We start from the raw sequence: 17,755 nt of genomic DNA, 5'->3' as shown, positions 1-17,755 counted from the left end.
CAATCATTTAGATATAATCCAGCGTATATGTCTGGATTTAAACTAGTCATATGTTGAGATATTTACGATCGAAAGCATTCAGGCTTTACTGAGGCTTGTGCCTATTGCTTCAGGCCGAACAAAGGTATTGCCACAGCGGGTGCGAGAAGCCCGCTGTAAATGAACGTTTACATCAGAAGCCCCAGAGTTACGACTAAATGTTGAGCTTAACTGGCGCTTTCGTACGAGATTAACCGTGAGCAATGTTACGACCTAGCCGCGCTAGTTAACTTTAGTAGCCTTGCTGGAAGCTGAGTTAATGCTTACAAATGTGTAGCTCCACGGGTAGCTATTATTAATAGTTGTGTGGGTTATCCTTTATTTGGAGTAACGTACTTGATTAAATGAACTACTCAATGGGTTGGAAATTTATTTATAAATAATTACTCAAGTTTTGACTCTAAAGACGCTAGTCTTTAGTCACTAAGGTGAGTTTAAATGAGTAATTTGAAGATGTGTATGGAAATAAATAAGATTCAATCGAGTAAATCGATAGTTGTAAACAATTTTATCCAAGAAAACTTAAAAAGGGAACAGGCAAAATTATTCTCGTGATTGTAGGAATATAGATGAAAAATCGATCAGAATTCTGTTGCTTTCTTTTAAGGCATTTTCGGGACGTTTTTTTGGAACTCTGAGAAGTGTTGAGTGTTAGTTATACCAAGACAGAAGACATAAGAGAATATTATGATATTTTCTAACGGGAAAAATTCTCGATAAGAAAATTACGGGAATTATAATAGTGAAAATAGTCATCATTGACTGAAAGATCTTCTACACGAGTAATTATAATTAAATCCTGGTAGTCAACTCCGTAGATTTATACTACTTGTTGGCAAAGTTTCTCAGATTGCAAAGCAGTCAACTGCTTAACTTATGCTTTAATTATTGCTTCCTGTAAAAATTGCCAATTAAATCGATTTTTGGCCAAAAGAGCGTATAATTATCGAATGGAGAATTATACTAATAATTATATCAATTATTTGTGAATTAAAACATAATTAGCTGACAATAAGAAATGCTCTAAAGCTCTCTTCTTTCGAATATTACATTCTAATAAAAACTTCCTATCACTATCTAAATAATAGAACTTATGCTTTCAATTATTTCAGTAAATAAACAATTAAAAGTATTAAAAGTGAAGCTTTTTGGTTAGCTTTCTCCATGCGTCTTATCAGCTCACGTTCCTATGCCAATCCCGAAGAAAGACCGGCAACGGTAATGGCTTTCCTGTTCCAAGTTCCTGTTGGTAAAGAAGAATCAGAGTCTGAACTGAAACACGGAAGGGAAATGGACGTCCAAGAATCACGATTCTCTGACGTCCTCTGATTCTCTCTTATTGGGTTTTATTCACTGACGTGCAAGAATCATGATCATATTAAAGATCAGGGTATTGCAACGCAATTTAATAAACGCATAAAGCAATTTAATGCTTTAAAAATTATAAAAAGATCTATAAAAATTGCTGAATTATTAGGATGTACTAGTACAAAATTTTCTTTAGTGTAAGAAAAATGAAGAAACAACGAAAAGTTAAATATGTGAGTGTGAATAATGGGAAGAGTTGTTAATGGAATGATTCCGTAGGACATTCATGGGCCAGAAGTCCTAATAAAATAGAAGTAAAAATGTTGAAAGAAGTAGTAGATATCAAATGAAACAATATATACGTAATAAAAAGACGATAATAAAGTAATACTCTGGGATTCGCAATGCTGTCTTTACTTGCATTACGTGGATTGTATCATAGTCTGGAACAGCTTCAAAAATCTACTGTTCAAAAATCAGGCTGTTATTACCACTGTTTAAAAACTAGTCTGTTATACCCGCAGTTATAGCACCAGTCTGTCATTCAAAACGCTTCAAAATCAGTCTGTCATTCAAAACGCTTCAAAATCAGTCTGCCGTTTCCAACACTTCAAAATCAGTCTGCCATTTCCGACGCTTCAAAATCAGTCTGCCATTTCCAACGCTTCAAAATCAGTCTGCCGTTTCCAACGCTTCAAAATCAGTCTGCCGTTTCCAACACTTCAAAATCAGTCTGCCATTTCCGACGCTTCAAAATCAGTCTGCCATTTCCAACGCTTCAAAATCAGTCTGCCGTTTCCAACGCTTCAAAATCAGTCTGTCATTTCCAACGCTTCAAAATCAGTCTGCCTATTTACATTTTGAGTTTCTCAATTAATTTGTTCGCTCAGTTTGCCAGAGTTCCCGATGCATCATGCGAGGCCACAACAGCCACAAGCTCTTGAGTGGCTTCAATGCAATTCCAAGACATTCCCAGCATTCCCGACGCAGCGAAGACCTCATACGCAGCGAAGTCGGTCGATGCCTATTCTGAAAATCCATGAACAAGAGCCATTTTGGATTTGTAAGTGCCGCCATACTGAATGGGCCATCGTCGCTAACCTGAAGAATAAAGTCATGTCCTTACGAAGTCCTGTAACCCAACGAGCGTGCCTATATACTCTGGCATCTTAAACTACGAACTCGGCACCTTATGTAGCAGAGGCCATCGTAGAGTATAATAGTTTCATTCAACTACTTCAATAATAGAAATCATGGTTCATTTTATCATAAATCTGTTAATATGAAAAAAAAATTGATAAACATTAAATAAATTAACGAAAAGTCGATCGTCGCGGTGGGAATTGAATTATTGGAATACTAATCAAATCGGATTTTTTTACGTCGCAAAGGGAACTATTTTTTATGAAAATAAATCATATTATTAAAAAATATAATATAATACAAATTATCATTGGAATTTGTTCGCTTACATGTGTGTGTTGACGACATATGTAGGGTAATTTGAATTTTTTATTTTTCAAGTTTATGAAATTGTATAGTACAGTAAGTTATAATGAAATTAGCGAGGCAACATATCACTGATGATATCAGGTATTCCACATTTATGTCTTAATGCTCCATGTAGTTACGTAAAGATCGAACATAAATGATCAAATGATTCCACAATATCTTGCAATTGTTCAAGTAAACACGAGATCGGATTGCAGCAAGTTTGTGCACTGGATGAGGCTGGTCGGCTGAAAGCTCTGCCGGCAGCTCCGCTCAAAGCTCTCTGTTTTCACAAGAGTTTCCTGCGCTTGGCCCTGGCATCCTGTTATCATTTCCTGTTATCGACAGTGCCTTGTTTGCGATGGCCAACTTGTTTTCCCCGAAGCTGTTCCGATCGACTGCTTCCGACCATGGGAGTTATGTCTCTCACTCAGCCAACTCTACACATCAGGCTACAGTAAACCTAACTTTTTCAGCTCGCCAAACCCTCCCTTTCTCCGAACATTACAGTACTATAAATTCTGCCCTCCTGCAAACTTCACAGTTCTAAAAAAATTAGAGTCCTACAAGATCAGATCTTGCAAAGTCTGTTGAGTTCTTTAACCAATTCAAAAGTCTTCTTGCAAACTCGATATAGTCCCCTGAGTCGGGAAACTGCCCAATCCTGCTGGATCCCAAAGTGGTGGAGAAGAGTTAGCCGGCGTTGAACAAGGCAATATAACACCAATATTTTTAAAGAGTTATTAAAATTTTTTCGGTCCAAAAGTTTTGCTGCATAATTCAGATTTAATAGGCCAATTCTATTTGCACTCAAAAATATAGGCAGATGAAAGTTTGGGTAGTGATTGAAATGACACTTCAGAGAAGAGGGCACAGGGGCGTGTAAGAGCAGAGTGCAGAGTGCAGAGGCCAGAGGGCAGAGGGCAGAGGGCAGTATTGTGTAGAGGGCAAAAGGGCAGTTTCGGGCGTGTAATGGTCTGCCCTAACGACCTCTGATAAGCGGAATAGCGCCAACAAATGGAGTCCGTTCAACACTTTAATTATCACGCGTGATGTATGAGACCAAAAACAGAACATTTCCGAAAGCAATAACAGTACGGAAGTAGAGAGTATATGGAAGTTAAATAAAGATTCTGAGGAAGTTAATACTTGAACTATAATACTCAAAATGAAAGATAATAAATGACGATAAAATCACGGTGAAAAATATTCGAAAAGTTTTTTTCACTTGAGAAACTTTATTAAAGAAATAAAGAAACTGAATTAGTAGCTTCTTTGTCACTAATCATGATAAACGCTGGAAAAATTAGTAATAAATTAGGTACTGCAATAATCGAACCAAAGTTAGGTCCAATTATTGATTCTAAATCGCGTAATTGGAAGACAAATACAGTAGTACCTCGAGACTCGAAAAGAGAGCAGATCGGTACTCGACCATGATCCGTTCTGAGACGGTGATAAACAAATTTTCTCATAAGAAGTAATGGAAAGTGTTTTAATCTGTTCTTACCATTAAAAAATACCTAAAATATTATATGAGCGTGTATCTAAACAACCATGAAGACTTAAATGTGCACAAGTAGTACACGATAAAGAAAGATAAAGCATTATAAACAATTTTGTATAATTTAGGTACGTAATTTGTGAGAGCTTTAATTACTAATGTTGTCCCCTGCCAACATCTTTTCCTTATTGAAGATAAGAAGCAACTTCTTCATTTCTTCCATTATGTGAAGCCTTTGCTTACTATTTGCTATTCCCATTGCAACATCAGCTTTCTTTAACACTTCCTAATGCTTCATGATAGTGGAAATGGTTGACTTTGTCAGTTTGTACTGCGATGCGAGGTAGGCCACTCGTACACCACTTTCATATTTTGCTATAATTTTCTTTTCATTTCATGAGTGGCCTTCACTGTTTTCCTCTTTGTCTTACTCTTATCACTGTCTTTCCTTGCACCAATTATTAAGGGCTAGAGCAATACGAAAAAGTTTAAATCTGTTAAGAAATGCTCGAACAACTACGTACGCAGGCTGTCATTAACCCCAGCCTCTAATCAGGCAAGAAATAGTGGAAGAAAAGACTATCCTATGTGCAGGATACCTGATTACTAACTGATTAACCCGAGACTCTAATCAGGCAAGAAAGAGCAGAAGAAAAGACTATCCTATGTGCAGGATACCTGATTACTGCCTGATTAACCCGAGCCTTTGATCAGGAGGATCCGGCGCCGATTGCTCGGGATTGTGGGCGACGGCTAGAGCCTGATTGGCCAGCACGAAACCTTGATGTCAGCACTAAATTTTCTGACTGGAATTAATGAAAATTCTTACGAAAATGGTAAATATCTGTGTATTTACGTTTCTACAAGGAAACCTTACTGGAATAAAAGCTTATCGATGTTAGAGTAATGTATAAAAGAAAACGGGGAATATAATCGTATGAAGGGGTTGATAACCACGTAATATCTAAAAGAATAATTTAGTAAATTTATTTCTTATGAAAATGCACATCGATCGAGAAAAATATGTAATAATGCTGTAACAGAACGTTAGGGTAGTGGGCAGAGCCAGTTAGGTTCAGTGAGCCCATTGAGTTAGGCCTAGGCACAGTCAAAATTTGTTCTGATATAGCACAGCCCATAATATACCTTAAATGTGTTGGCATGTGATTCATGTCATATAGGCCTTTAATAAGTGCCATTACATTATAATGAAAGTTTCAGTTCGTTTATACGCATTACATAGTGTACATGTTTTTATCCTCAAGAAAGCTCTAATTCCGATTTCGGGACTAGGCTACATTCCGTTAACTACAATTTCTTTGCAAGTTCTCAGACGTAAGCTCTTAAAAAGATACATATATGTACTTTAAAGAGTTACGATCGTACCTACAAAAGTTGTACGTTGCGACGGCCAGCTGCAATTTAATTCATTAGCAAAAAATAGACATTATTAAACAATTATTGCATAACTTAACATGAGATTGGTCATTTACACAACAACGCAAAACCAAATGCATGTTTTGCCAGCATCCGCTTCCTTTGCAGTGTTCAAAATTTTTTAAATGAACCGTGAACCCATTAGTCATATCACGGTTCCAAACTCAGTCTTTAAAGCACGAATAAAACTTATCATTTGTAGTCAGGGTCTGGCGTGCTGCAGGTGAGAGAAAACCCTTCCGCTTTAAGGCGAGATGAGGGCGAGGGCAGAGGGGAAGAGGGGTTCAGAACCTCAGGTGAACGAGGAAAAAATTTGGTTGTATTCTATCGGTAACTAATTCTTTTCCGCTTTCATTTCGACCCAAGGAAAGTATGTTAAATTAATAAATAGCAACTAGATAATGGATAGGATTTGCATAATGGAAAAGTTGCAATGATGCGATATATACCCGATGTAAATCGGACTGGGATTTACGTTTTTCAAGATGATGGCTCCAGCAGTGAAGCTAGTGATTACCTGTTATCATTTTTTATTAATAATTATTGGAAGCATTCCCAACGACAAAGTTGGAAGCATTCCCAACAACAAAGTAATACCTTTATTACGATAGCGTCTCGATTCATTCAGCGTCATGCCTGAACACTTTAAACGGCACGCCAAAAGAATTGCAAACGCCTGTATTATTTCAAACGTCCTCTGCATACCTTGTACAGTTATACGAGGGATAACTATGGCAATGTTGTTTCGCTTGCATTTGGTACTTCGGGCAAAAACTTAAAAATTTTCAACTTTCAGACATGAGTTGAGAGAAAGGCAGCAAATAACATGAGTAAAAAAACAATAAAAAATATTTAATTTCTGGGTTTCATTCATTTTCACTTTATGAATAACAGCAAAACCTGATGTAATTATCATCATTTTCCGTGTAGTTAATCCAAACTTATTTGTAAGTTGGTAAAGAATAGAATTAATCGAAGCCGAAAATAATCGAATTTTTCATATACAAATAATTCAATGTTCAATCCTTTCCAAACATAAAAAATTTGTGGCGCCCTAATTGTTTGCATTAATTTGCAAGAATGCTTTTGCAACTAAACTGTAACTTTCATCTTACTATTATTAACAAAGAAACTATCATTAACTTCGACGTAGAAATCGCAAAACATCCACTCATCATTGTGTGTAAAATGATGGCATCCGATTAATTCCTGGTGACTGCAGAAAGAGAAGCACGGTTAATACTGCTAATTACGTTGATTATTCCATGCAACGTACATCTAAAAAAATTAACCTTTCCCCTGTTCTTCCCCCGTTAAAATAATTGAAATAAGCTTCACCCTGTTACTTCCTGATTAAAAGAATAGAATTAACCTCTACCCGTTATTTCCCTGTTAAAGGAAAATAATTAACTTTTTCATCCGTTATTTCCCCCAGACGAGCGGGCACGGAGTCACTGCAACAAGACGGTTGAGATCTACGAGGACGTGACGTCACCCGACCTGGACCGGGAGAACCGCTACAAGCCCCTGCGCTGCTACTACCGCTTCAGGGTCACCAAGCCGCAGCTCAAGGATGACTGGGTCATCGTCGTCAGGTTCAAGAGCTTCAAAGTCGGCAACGTCGTCAACGCCACCCACTGTGATAACGGATACCTCAAGGTGGGACATATGGGTGTTAAGGTTTTGAATACTATAATGTTAAGCTATAAACTCATCAACGCTTCGCACAGTGATAACGGATACCTCAAGGTAGGTCAAATAGGGAGTTAGTGTAATGAATACTATAAGGTTACGCTATAAACTAATCAACGCTTCGCACTGTGATAACGGATACCTCAAGGTGGGACAAATGGGGTGTTAATGTTATGAATACTATGATATAAGGTTACGCTATGAACTCATGAACTATTCGCACTGTGGTAACGGATACCTCAAGGTAGGTCAAATGGGATATTAATTAAACTAAATATTATCAAGTTACATGACACTCCATCATCAACGCCGCGCACTGTAACGCATGCCTCAGGGTACATATGTTTAATTTATTAGGTGGTATAAATAAATATCTGAACATTGATGTGAGTAATGCCATCAAGGTCACTCACTTTGATAGCAACTACTTCTAGGTTGTCGTTGTGATGCTAAGATATTCCATTACGTTGGTTTGACGTAAAAATGAAGATTGAGGGGACCGAGGATTGCTTGCTCGGCTGTAGGGTTAAATTACTGTAGTATGATCGAGATAAAGATATGCTTGAAATAAAGATAATGGTGTACTTAGTACAAAATAGAATTGAAAGTAATTAAGGGGAAATATGGTGAATGCAAATAATATCGATAAAGAGGAAGTGTGTATGCAATGAAGAGTAATAATTTCCGTGGTAAGGAGAAGGAATGCCCGCGGCAAACATGGACGTGAGACGTGGCGCGAACATCAAACTCACGGTTTGCATCTCTGTCATATAGACTCTACGCTTGAAAATTTGCCCGTTATGCCTACGAAGTATACGAAGATTCCCTATAATCGTTTCTAAACACGTTTTCTAGTATTTCAGTATATCGCAACAGTTCTTGCATAACCATCTCATATATACTGCATTACAGTATTATTGTTCTCACCTTGCTAGACAAACACACAAGTTTCATTCTTCGTTTCTTTTTCATCTCGTAGCGAGCAGATCGTTCTGCTTCACCCTTTACTTCCACTACTCCTTCTATTTCACAATTTCCCCATCTATTTCCACGTATTCTCTTCTATTTCATAAAATCTCTATTCACTTCCACTTTATATTCCACTTTTCAGTCTCTATCCACTTTCACTGCTTCCATTTCTCCTCTCTCTATATCCACTACTTATTCTTTTATTTCCACTAATTCTCCCTCTTTTCTTACCCCATTTCCCCCCTCACATTCCCCTCGCTTCCCCTCACTTCCCCGCAGTTGTGTCCTGTACTTGGTCCCGCTGTCCCGTGCAGTTGCGGCTCTGTCCCGGCCAGCGTCCCCAACTTGTGGGACTTGCTGCCCAATTTAAAGTTGCGACGCGCAATAAAACTTGTTACAGCTGCAGCGATCACCACAGCTGCAGCGATCACCACAGCTGCAGCGATCACCACAGCTGCAGCCATCACCACAGCTGCAGCCATCACCACAGCTGCAGCGATCACCACAGCTGCAGCGATCACCACAGCTGCAGCGATCACCACAGCTGCAGCGATCACCACAGCTGCAGCGATCACCACAGCTGCTGCGATCACCACAGCTGCTGCGATCAGCACAGCTGTCGTGTTCTATTGTGAAGATGAGGCGTTAAAGTGTGATGATAATTCGTTATATTGTGATGATAAAGAGGAAAAAAAATTTATTTTTCGAAAGCCATTCCGACAACAAATCTCATACTAGAGAAAATGGTGCTGTATGGTGCACCGTGTGATGACACCACCACAATATATGCCATGGCTGTCGTATGCAGCGTGAACTTTGAGTGGTGAGGCTCACCATCACTTACGACGCTTGCACCATCACCACCACAGCCTGCGCCATCCAATTAAAGGAGAACACGCGACAGCTGCACAGCTGTACACGCGCGGCAGCTGTGCAGCTGTACACGCGCGGCAGCTGTGCAGCTGTACACGCGCGGCAGCTGTGCAGCTGTACAGCTGTACACGCGCGGCAGCTGTGCAGCTGTACACGCGCGGCAGCTGAGCAGCTGTACACGCGCGGCAGCTGTGCAGCTGTACACGCGCGGCTGCTGTGCAGCTGTACACGCGCAGCAGCTGTGCAGCTGTACACACGCGGTTGCTGTGCAGCTGTACACGCGCGGCAGCTGTGCAGCTGTACACGCGCGGCTGCTGTGCAGCTGTACACATGCGGCAGCTGTGCAGCTGTACACGCACGGCAGCTGTGCAGCTGTACACACGCGGCAGCTGTGCAGCTGTGCAATGGAGGGCCACATTCCCAGGTCTTAAACTCCGGCCTGGAATGTTCATTACTGCAGTGGCTCCATGCAAGTTTTTTCCTATCAACATTCCACGCTTGAGCTTCCTGAATCCTTTGATTTTCTTGAGCCTTCTGAACTCCTTGAGCCTCTTTAACCCCTCAGCCCCTTGTGCCATATGAGCCGTAACAATCCCCTGAACCCCCTAAGGAGCCTGAGCCTCCTCAACCCTCATTCATTTCAAGGGAAGCTCTTAAGCTTCTCCTTTTCCTAATTATTGGGGATCTCACTAAAGTTACACTTCTCATGCCCTTTTGGGGATTTCATTACATTCCTAGTTACTCCCCATCAACGCATATGTCTTCAATAGCACTCTAATCCCTCTCAACTACACGCCAGTACTTGCACTCTAATCCCTCTCAACTCAACAACTTTTTCACCCTATTTTACCTCTTCTCCCTGCCTTAAAAATAGAGCGCGTATAAATGAGACACTTTCCATTTAAAGTGCTCAGTTTAGACGGGCCCTCTAATTTATTTGAGTGCCTGCTTCAGAAAACGACTCCTAATGAGATCGCTGGAGGAGAGGCCAGCTGCACTAAGTTGTTTACTGCGATGCTAATTAAGGCTCTTGCAAGTTCTCAATGACTTCGCGTGTAACTTAAGTACTCCTGATGAATGTCAGACTGAATGTTTATGAAAAGTTTACTAAATTAGGGAATATTGCGTGTAGTCTTTTAGTGTACGGGAGTTCAAACATGGTAACAAAAGTAGTTAGTATTTAACCAACCCATATTTGATGGAGGACAATTAGTTTCATAACTTTATTTTATAATTGTTATTTTGATAAAATTTTGTTTGTTTATAAAACAATGCACAAGGGGACAAACACTTTAGGGTGCGAGCGTTTTCAGTTTAAGCTCAGTGGAACTTCATCATTATTTCTAAACTGCATGAAAATATTTATGGATTGATGTGTAAAGGAAAAATTCAATTGTGCCTACATTTAACACTGGTATTATGTACTTAAAAAAACATTCTCTGACGTAATTTTTAGAGTAAACTCTTCGTGTTTCAGGCACGGCGGCCACACGCCTGTAATGCGCCCTTAATCGCCTCTAATGTACTAAACAAGAGGGCGAACCGCACTCAAATTCTGATCAGATATTAAGTAGTTCAATAATGAAATAAATGAGGATTGAATGAGAGGAAAAGAGTAGATAAAGTCTAATATATAGAATAGAAAAATCATTTATGAAACATAGAGTAGACGGGAGATGATAGAAGAAAGAGGGCAAAGAACGAGGGGAAGAAGCGAACACAGATGGTGAAAATTGAGAAAAAAAGAATGCTTGGGAAGAGGAAAGAAGAGACCAAGAGAAGATAAAGTGCAGGAAGAAGGGACAAATCTGATGAAAGAAAAGAATGTATATTAAAGGAAGGAGAATTGTATATACCTTAAAGAAATAGATTCGCAGGGAATCTAAGATTGAATGATCAAGAAGGTCAGCGAAGAGATGGGAAGAAAACCGAATATTTATTCGACTTATTATTTGGTGCCAATGGAATAAAAATATAGGAATTTCCGACAGGCTGTGGACAGTAGAGGACAACCGAGGGCAACAGCGGCGATGTGAGGGCTGCGCTGACAAATGAGGGGCTGCCCTCGGACCGGCGCTGCGGTGTTGCCTTCGGGCGGGTGGTAAAGATATTGCAGTGTTGCCATCGGGCGCTGTTAAGATATTGCGGTGTTACCATCGGACGTGCAATAAAGATATTGCAGTGTTGCCATCGGGTGCTGTTAAGATATTGCGGTGTTACCATCGGACGTGCAATAAAGATACTGCGGTGTTGCCATCAGGTGCGCTAAAGATATTGCGGTGTTGCCATCGGGTGCGGTTAAAATATTGCGGTGTTACCATCGGGCGTGCAATAATAGATATTGCGATGTTGCCAGCTAATACGCGGCAAAGACGTGTCGGTGTTGCCATCAGGTGCGCTGAAGATATTTCGGTGTTGCCATCGGGTGCTGTTAAGATATTGCGGTGTTGCCAGCGAGCGCGCGGTGAAAATGGTGCGGTTTTGCGAACGGTCGCGTCGTGAAGATTTCAAGGAAGAGAACAGAAGGGGTCGTGAAGAAGGCAAATGTGAATGTATAGGGAGAGAAGGTATATCAAACTTAGTAAATGTTTTCATCCTGCCAGCTTTCCAAGAGATCACGCTCCCAAGACTAATATTTCTTGAAGTAAGCTGCAATTCAGATAGTACACACGGAGAAAAAAGTCGGAAAGCATATCCAAGGACGCCAAATTCAGAAGAAGATGAGAAATAAGCGTCAACAATCCAAAATATTCAATACCAAGTCCCTCGGGAAATCCGGTCTCCGTTTCTAACAAACTTCATAATCGCTTTCGGTATAACCGATATGTTATTTTAATGATAAATTCCTCACAAGGTATGAGAAAAATTTAAGTAAGAATGATTGACAATGTTAGGATAAAGCATAATTGGAGGTTATAGATGGAAGTGAAGAAAGAATCTTGGTCGAATGAAAGGGATGTAAGATGGATCGAATTAATAGAGAAAACAAATTTAGAGGGCAGTGGATTATATGAACGAGAAATAGAAGGAAATTGATAGAGAGAGATGAGATGACTATGGGTAAAATGAGATAGAGTGTGGAGATGTGGCCTGAAAGATAGGGAAGTGCTGGGTAGAGAAGATTAATGATGGTGAAAATAAGGAAAAAAGATATAACTCAGTACTCACTGCAGTGAGTGACAGAGAGCGCATTCTCTCGTCTGTGAAAGCGTGAAGTCACGGACGGACAGACGGACAGACAGACGTACATGCCGAGCACAATAGCGCCTTATTTTTTCCATAAATGAGAAAATGCGCTAAAAAGAATTGAAATAATGTAAAGACGAGGAGTTTTGTTTTGTTAGTGGCAATGATGAATATATTACAAAAGCATTGACAGATGACCACAGAAGTATGCACAGATGATGAATGGGCGACTCTTATATTAGTTGTTAAGTTCTTTCTTCATTTCTCTTATTCACTTACTCTCTTGCATCTAAAGTACTTTTCGTAATTTTCCTCATCCTTTAAGCGCGTTCGCAGATATTTCTCTCCCATTTTTATCAGTGCTCTTATATCCGTAAGAAAGTATAACACTGTGAATATTTTTATTTTATAGCAATGACTGCAGAAGCGAAAAGAGCCCTCAAGTCACAAAAAATGTCGGGCACAAAAAATGTATTTTACTGAATACATTACTCACAGCACTCCAGCAATAGCTAATGTTTCCCGCCTAAATAGGATTGAAAAAAAAATGAAAAATGAGCATGGCTATATAAACCTCTGATATTATCATGACATTACATTTTATCATTTATTATGTCTACAAAAACTTCTCATATTACAATTGCATTTCAACCTACTCCTAAGTAGATATGCATAAACCTCTTATATTATCATTCCATTCAAACTTACTCCTAACAGGACCTATGAAAACTTCATAACTCTTCATCGCATTCCAAGTTCCAACCTGCTCCTGAATAGGCCTGTAAAAATCTCTCAAATTATAATTTTCACCAAGGTACGGAGGAAGGTCTACAAGTCGTACAGTTTATGGTAAAAAAAGCTCCCCGTCATCAAACTTCGACCTCTTTTTTTCTTGAGAGTAACTTGAGCCTCTCCAGATTTTCAAGAATATTTTTAGCGTTTTTCTGAATGCAGAGACGAATCTGTTTCTTTATCATTGGCCGACGAGAAGATTTAGAAGAACTAGAACGGACGTAGAAAAATATTTGGAGGGTAAGAACACCACAAGAAAGTTGACATGGGCCAGTTGGGCTTTAAATAAAAATAGAATAATGAGAAAAACAAGAGAACATTTGGAGAACTAAGAGACGTGCAAAAGTTAAAATTTCATATAAATATTTGGACAGATATAAATTTGAACCGAGAAGACTCACTGAGTGTCGTAAGCTTTCTCGATTAAGACTGAAGTAATAAAATTTGCTATTCTGTAATATGACACTGTTATGTTATGTTATGTTACACAACCCAGTGGAGTGTTACAAACCCTAACCTAACCTATATTTTAATTTTCGGGTAACGGAGTTGTCCAGATTTCGAAGCGAATTACTGCGATATTTTAAAACCAATAGAATATTTTGTGAAACATTGTGCTCTTTTCTAAATAGAAACTTTTAGGGCACGAAGTAGACTTGATCTCTCTCCGTCTTCGAACAATCCTCGAAGCGAGCGGTAAAAAATATAACTCGGTATTCACTGCAGTGAGTGACAAAGAGCGCATTTTCTCGTCGACGAAAACGTGAAGTCACGGACGGACAGACAGACGGACAGACAGACGGACGGACATGACGAGCACAATAGCGCCTTTTTTTCCATAAAAGAGAAAATGAACTAAAAATTTGTATTCATATAGGCTCAGAACAAGCGTCACAGAGAGCAAGCAACCATAAGGATTCTTATTCATTTAAAATTGATGTAATAAATAATTTTTCATTCATTTTTCATTATTTCCTTTTTAATATTCGTGCAATGATTTGAGAGGTTGGCCGCTGGCGTGAGAAGGAGCAGCAGCATCTGGCTCCGCTCCAGCGCTCAGATGGAAACTTCTCGTGATTGCTGCTTAAAACGGAGAGTTGGCGATTGATGAAGGCTTCTGCGTGATTGTCGGAGCAGGGATAGAAGTGATGATGATGAGTTGGTGGTGGTTGCAGGTGGTGATGAGGTGATGATATCGATGATTACAGCCGACGGTGATCAGCTGTAAAGGTTCTGGTTGTAAGAAGTATTGAATTAGATGATCGAGATGATGAACAGGCCGATAATGATTAAGGAGCCGACAATTATTTGTAAATTTTGGGGGACACATTTCATCATTGAAAAAGTAAATAAATACTTAGGAACTTGATACTGAAGTTACGATGATATGGGTTAAACTAATACAAATCATGTTAATCAATAATGAGTTACGTATGCCTAGGATTTATATTTTAATGTACTTGTATAATTCAAAATTGTTTTTATGAAAATTTTTCTATAACGGTTTTCCAATAAAATAGTTTCTTACATACCTACTGTGCTACTGAATGCAAGCACAAACCTTATCGATATGTCGTAGTGTGTAAGTTTCATTTATAAAAATTTCATCTTTTTCCTAATCATCATTCAGACTTTGTTGATATCAGTTTTGTCTTGCTTATTAAAAAATTTTATTTAATTATACTATCTGTACACATGACGAAATTTTTTTAAAGGTGATAATTTTCGTAACCTCAGTTATTTTCTTGCAGATTATGGACGGTAATTCCCAGACGGAGGTGTCGAACCGACGAACGCTGGGGATGTTCTGTGGAGAGATCGAGCAGACCCGTTCTTTCATTTCGGAGACTTCCTTCGTAAAAGTAATCTTCGATGTGCAGAATTTCACTGAAGAGACTTACTTCAGCTTCGACTCTCGTGTTGAACAGCAAAAAGAAGTGTTCGGGCGCTACGGTCCCAACCCTGTGCTATACCCGTTCCGCAGGGGGGAGATAGTCCCAGGAACATATTGCGAACGCATCTTTACCGACTGTAAATTGCAATCATGCTTCGTCCAATCTCCGGGGTATCCGAGCGTTTACCCACGTAACCTTCATTGCAAGTACTATCTCAACACCCGGCTTCCGTTCATCAAACTCTACATCGAAAATGAAGAGTTCAATATCGATGGGCAGAGGTGCGAAAACCCAATGATGTGCCCAATGAGACCGGTAGGTTCCGACTGTCCTTATGACTTCATTCGCATATACGATGGTAAGAACGAACAGGCTCCTCTGATCGGCACTTTTTGCGGCATGGGACGTTTCCCACACTCAATTATCGGATCAGGACAAGATATTATGGTTGAATTTATTTCATCTCCTGCCGGCCCTTTCCTTAACACTGGATTTCACTTCAACGTAGGCAACTGGCCTGGACATGTCGAATCAGCCGGATCTCGTAACGGTACATGTGATTGGGTTTTCAGCAGTGACACTGTGGAGCAAGGTCAAGAGTCTATTTTCCTTTCCCTTGCTCACTGGTACAAGGCTGGGACGAGCTGTTCATACCTAATACGAGGAAGACCTGGGGAAATTGTACGCATGTATTTCCCGTCATTTCGAGTGCGACCCATTGAGGCTCCGATACGACCCTACGATGGAGACTGTGGCGAAACTCTCATTATTTATGATTCTGATCGCCCAGACGACTCGCGTATCATGAAGATGTTCTGCGATACATTTTCGCGTCCATTAGAGAAGCACGACTTCATCTCCTCGGGAAGTTCGATGTTCGTCAAGTTCGACAGTCGCACAGGCAGTTACGACGGTTCCTCCCTCTATTATTGGGCTCAATACGACTTTTTCAACAACACCCATTATGGCCGACCGGTGGAAGATTCGGTCTGTGATGAACTTTTTGAGTCCTACGTTCGACCTGAAGGAAGGTTTGGCTCTCCTCTTAACACCCTCATCTACAAGACTGATGAAGACGTTCGTTGCCGCTACAGCTTCAAGGCTCCTCGATACCAGTACCGCAGGATTCTCGTTACTATTAACGATACCCACTTCAAGCACAATGAGGATGCCTGTCTGGATTGCCTGAACGACGCAGTTGACAAAATTATCATTCGAGATCCATTCCGGAACGGGACGGACGTTTGTATCTGCGACAGTATCGTCCATTCACAACGGCTACCAGCCATTGTAGTTTCTAACGGACCTTCCTTGGAGCTAAGTCTCCATGTTGACCGGCGGCACGCCACACAAAATTACTTCAAATCAAACATTCCAATCTTTGAAGGAACATATAAGTTTATTCATAGTCCCATCTGTGGGCCGACTGTGATGGCAGCGGCGTCAGAGGGTAGTATTGTCTACCCGAAATATGAACCTTATGTGTACGGAGGATATGGAGAAGACGTTCATTGTATGTGGGAGGTTAAAGTCAGCCCAGAACGGGATCTCTGGATATCTTTGGAAAGGATGGACTTTTCGTTGGAGGATTGCTCCCAGGAAGTTCTCGAGGTGGAGGTCAGTGGACGACGAGTGTTCACAGTTTGTGCAACAGCTCCTGAGGAAGCCAGGAGCTTAACAGTGAAATCCAAGGACATTCGCGATGGCTCCTTGATTGTACATTTCAAGTCACAAGCACCTGGGCACTCAAACTTCCAGCTCACATGGACAGAGCTAGTGGAGCTTCCACGTAACAGCGATGGTACTATCATGACTTCGAAACTTTCGGCCCCTGGAGAGTGTAAGTTTGTGTGTCCAGGACAAGCGGCTTGTATTCATGAAGATTTAGTGTGTAATGGTGTCCACAACTGCCCCGGCAGCAACAACACCAACATGCACGACGAGGCACCCGAAATTTGCTACGCCCGCACCTCGGCTCACTTGAACTATGTTGCGCTCGGTTTGGGTGCCGCTGGAGGAGCCGTCGTAGCAGTCGGGGTCATCATTTTGGTTTGTCGCAACTGCAGGAAGCGACCGGAAAATGATACTTCTTTTTAGCAATCGCCCCCGACAGCCAGCACAAGTGCAACAACTTTCTGAACTGAGTTTCCAGCTAGGCAGTCCATCGTCACGGCATGAACAACAAGTTCTTCAGAGAAAACATAGAACTGATGCACAAGATTCTCTCGAAGAGGCCACCGCATTCTAAATTATATGCCGGATAAGTTGATAGATTAAAATATTCTTTATTTAAGAAATGCGTTAAAGAAAGTACAAATTTTTTTTTATTTTTTCGGTGAAATTCTGGAAATTTAAAATGGATCGCTGTCGTTAGAGAAGTGGATTCCATGAACAACTTTACGGTAAACTTGACAGTAAACTAATCCGCACTTGAATGTTGATGATGTTGAAAAAATTATGAGAATTACACTCATTATCACTAGTAAAGAATTTATGTAAAGTAAACAACAAGCTTCTTCTTTAAATAGTGATTATTGTCACAGAAATTAATGAAGATTAAGATCAATTA

At 40.2% G+C, this 17,755-nt stretch overlaps 1 protein-coding gene across 2 annotated transcripts in view; it reads left to right on the top strand.

The window, feature by feature from the left end:
• LOC108682983 (cubilin) overlaps positions 1 to 17,499 on the top strand; it is a 37,919-nt gene extending 20,420 nt beyond the window's left edge. The window contains exons 2-3 of one of the 2 annotated variants that reach the window (XM_018172252.2): positions 7,215 to 7,438; positions 15,043 to 17,499. In XM_018172252.2, the coding sequence (XP_018027741.1) occupies positions 7,215 to 7,438; positions 15,043 to 17,283 (2,465 nt within the window). In that variant the 3' untranslated portion in view covers positions 17,284 to 17,499. Of the gene's footprint in view, positions 1 to 7,214; positions 7,439 to 7,601; positions 7,620 to 15,042 lie in introns of those variants that run through there. The other variant, XM_018172253.2, reaches the window with a different exon arrangement.
• Positions 17,500 to 17,755: the final 256 nt, after the last annotated feature.

The sequence above is a fragment of the Hyalella azteca genome, unplaced genomic scaffold, assembly GCF_000764305.2.
Source record: "Hyalella azteca isolate HAZT.00-mixed unplaced genomic scaffold, Hazt_2.0.2 contig5048, whole genome shotgun sequence".
In the NCBI taxonomy this organism is placed as follows: Eukaryota; Metazoa; Arthropoda; class Malacostraca; order Amphipoda; family Hyalellidae; genus Hyalella; species Hyalella azteca.
This window is presented reverse-complemented; position numbering and strand designations above follow the sequence as displayed.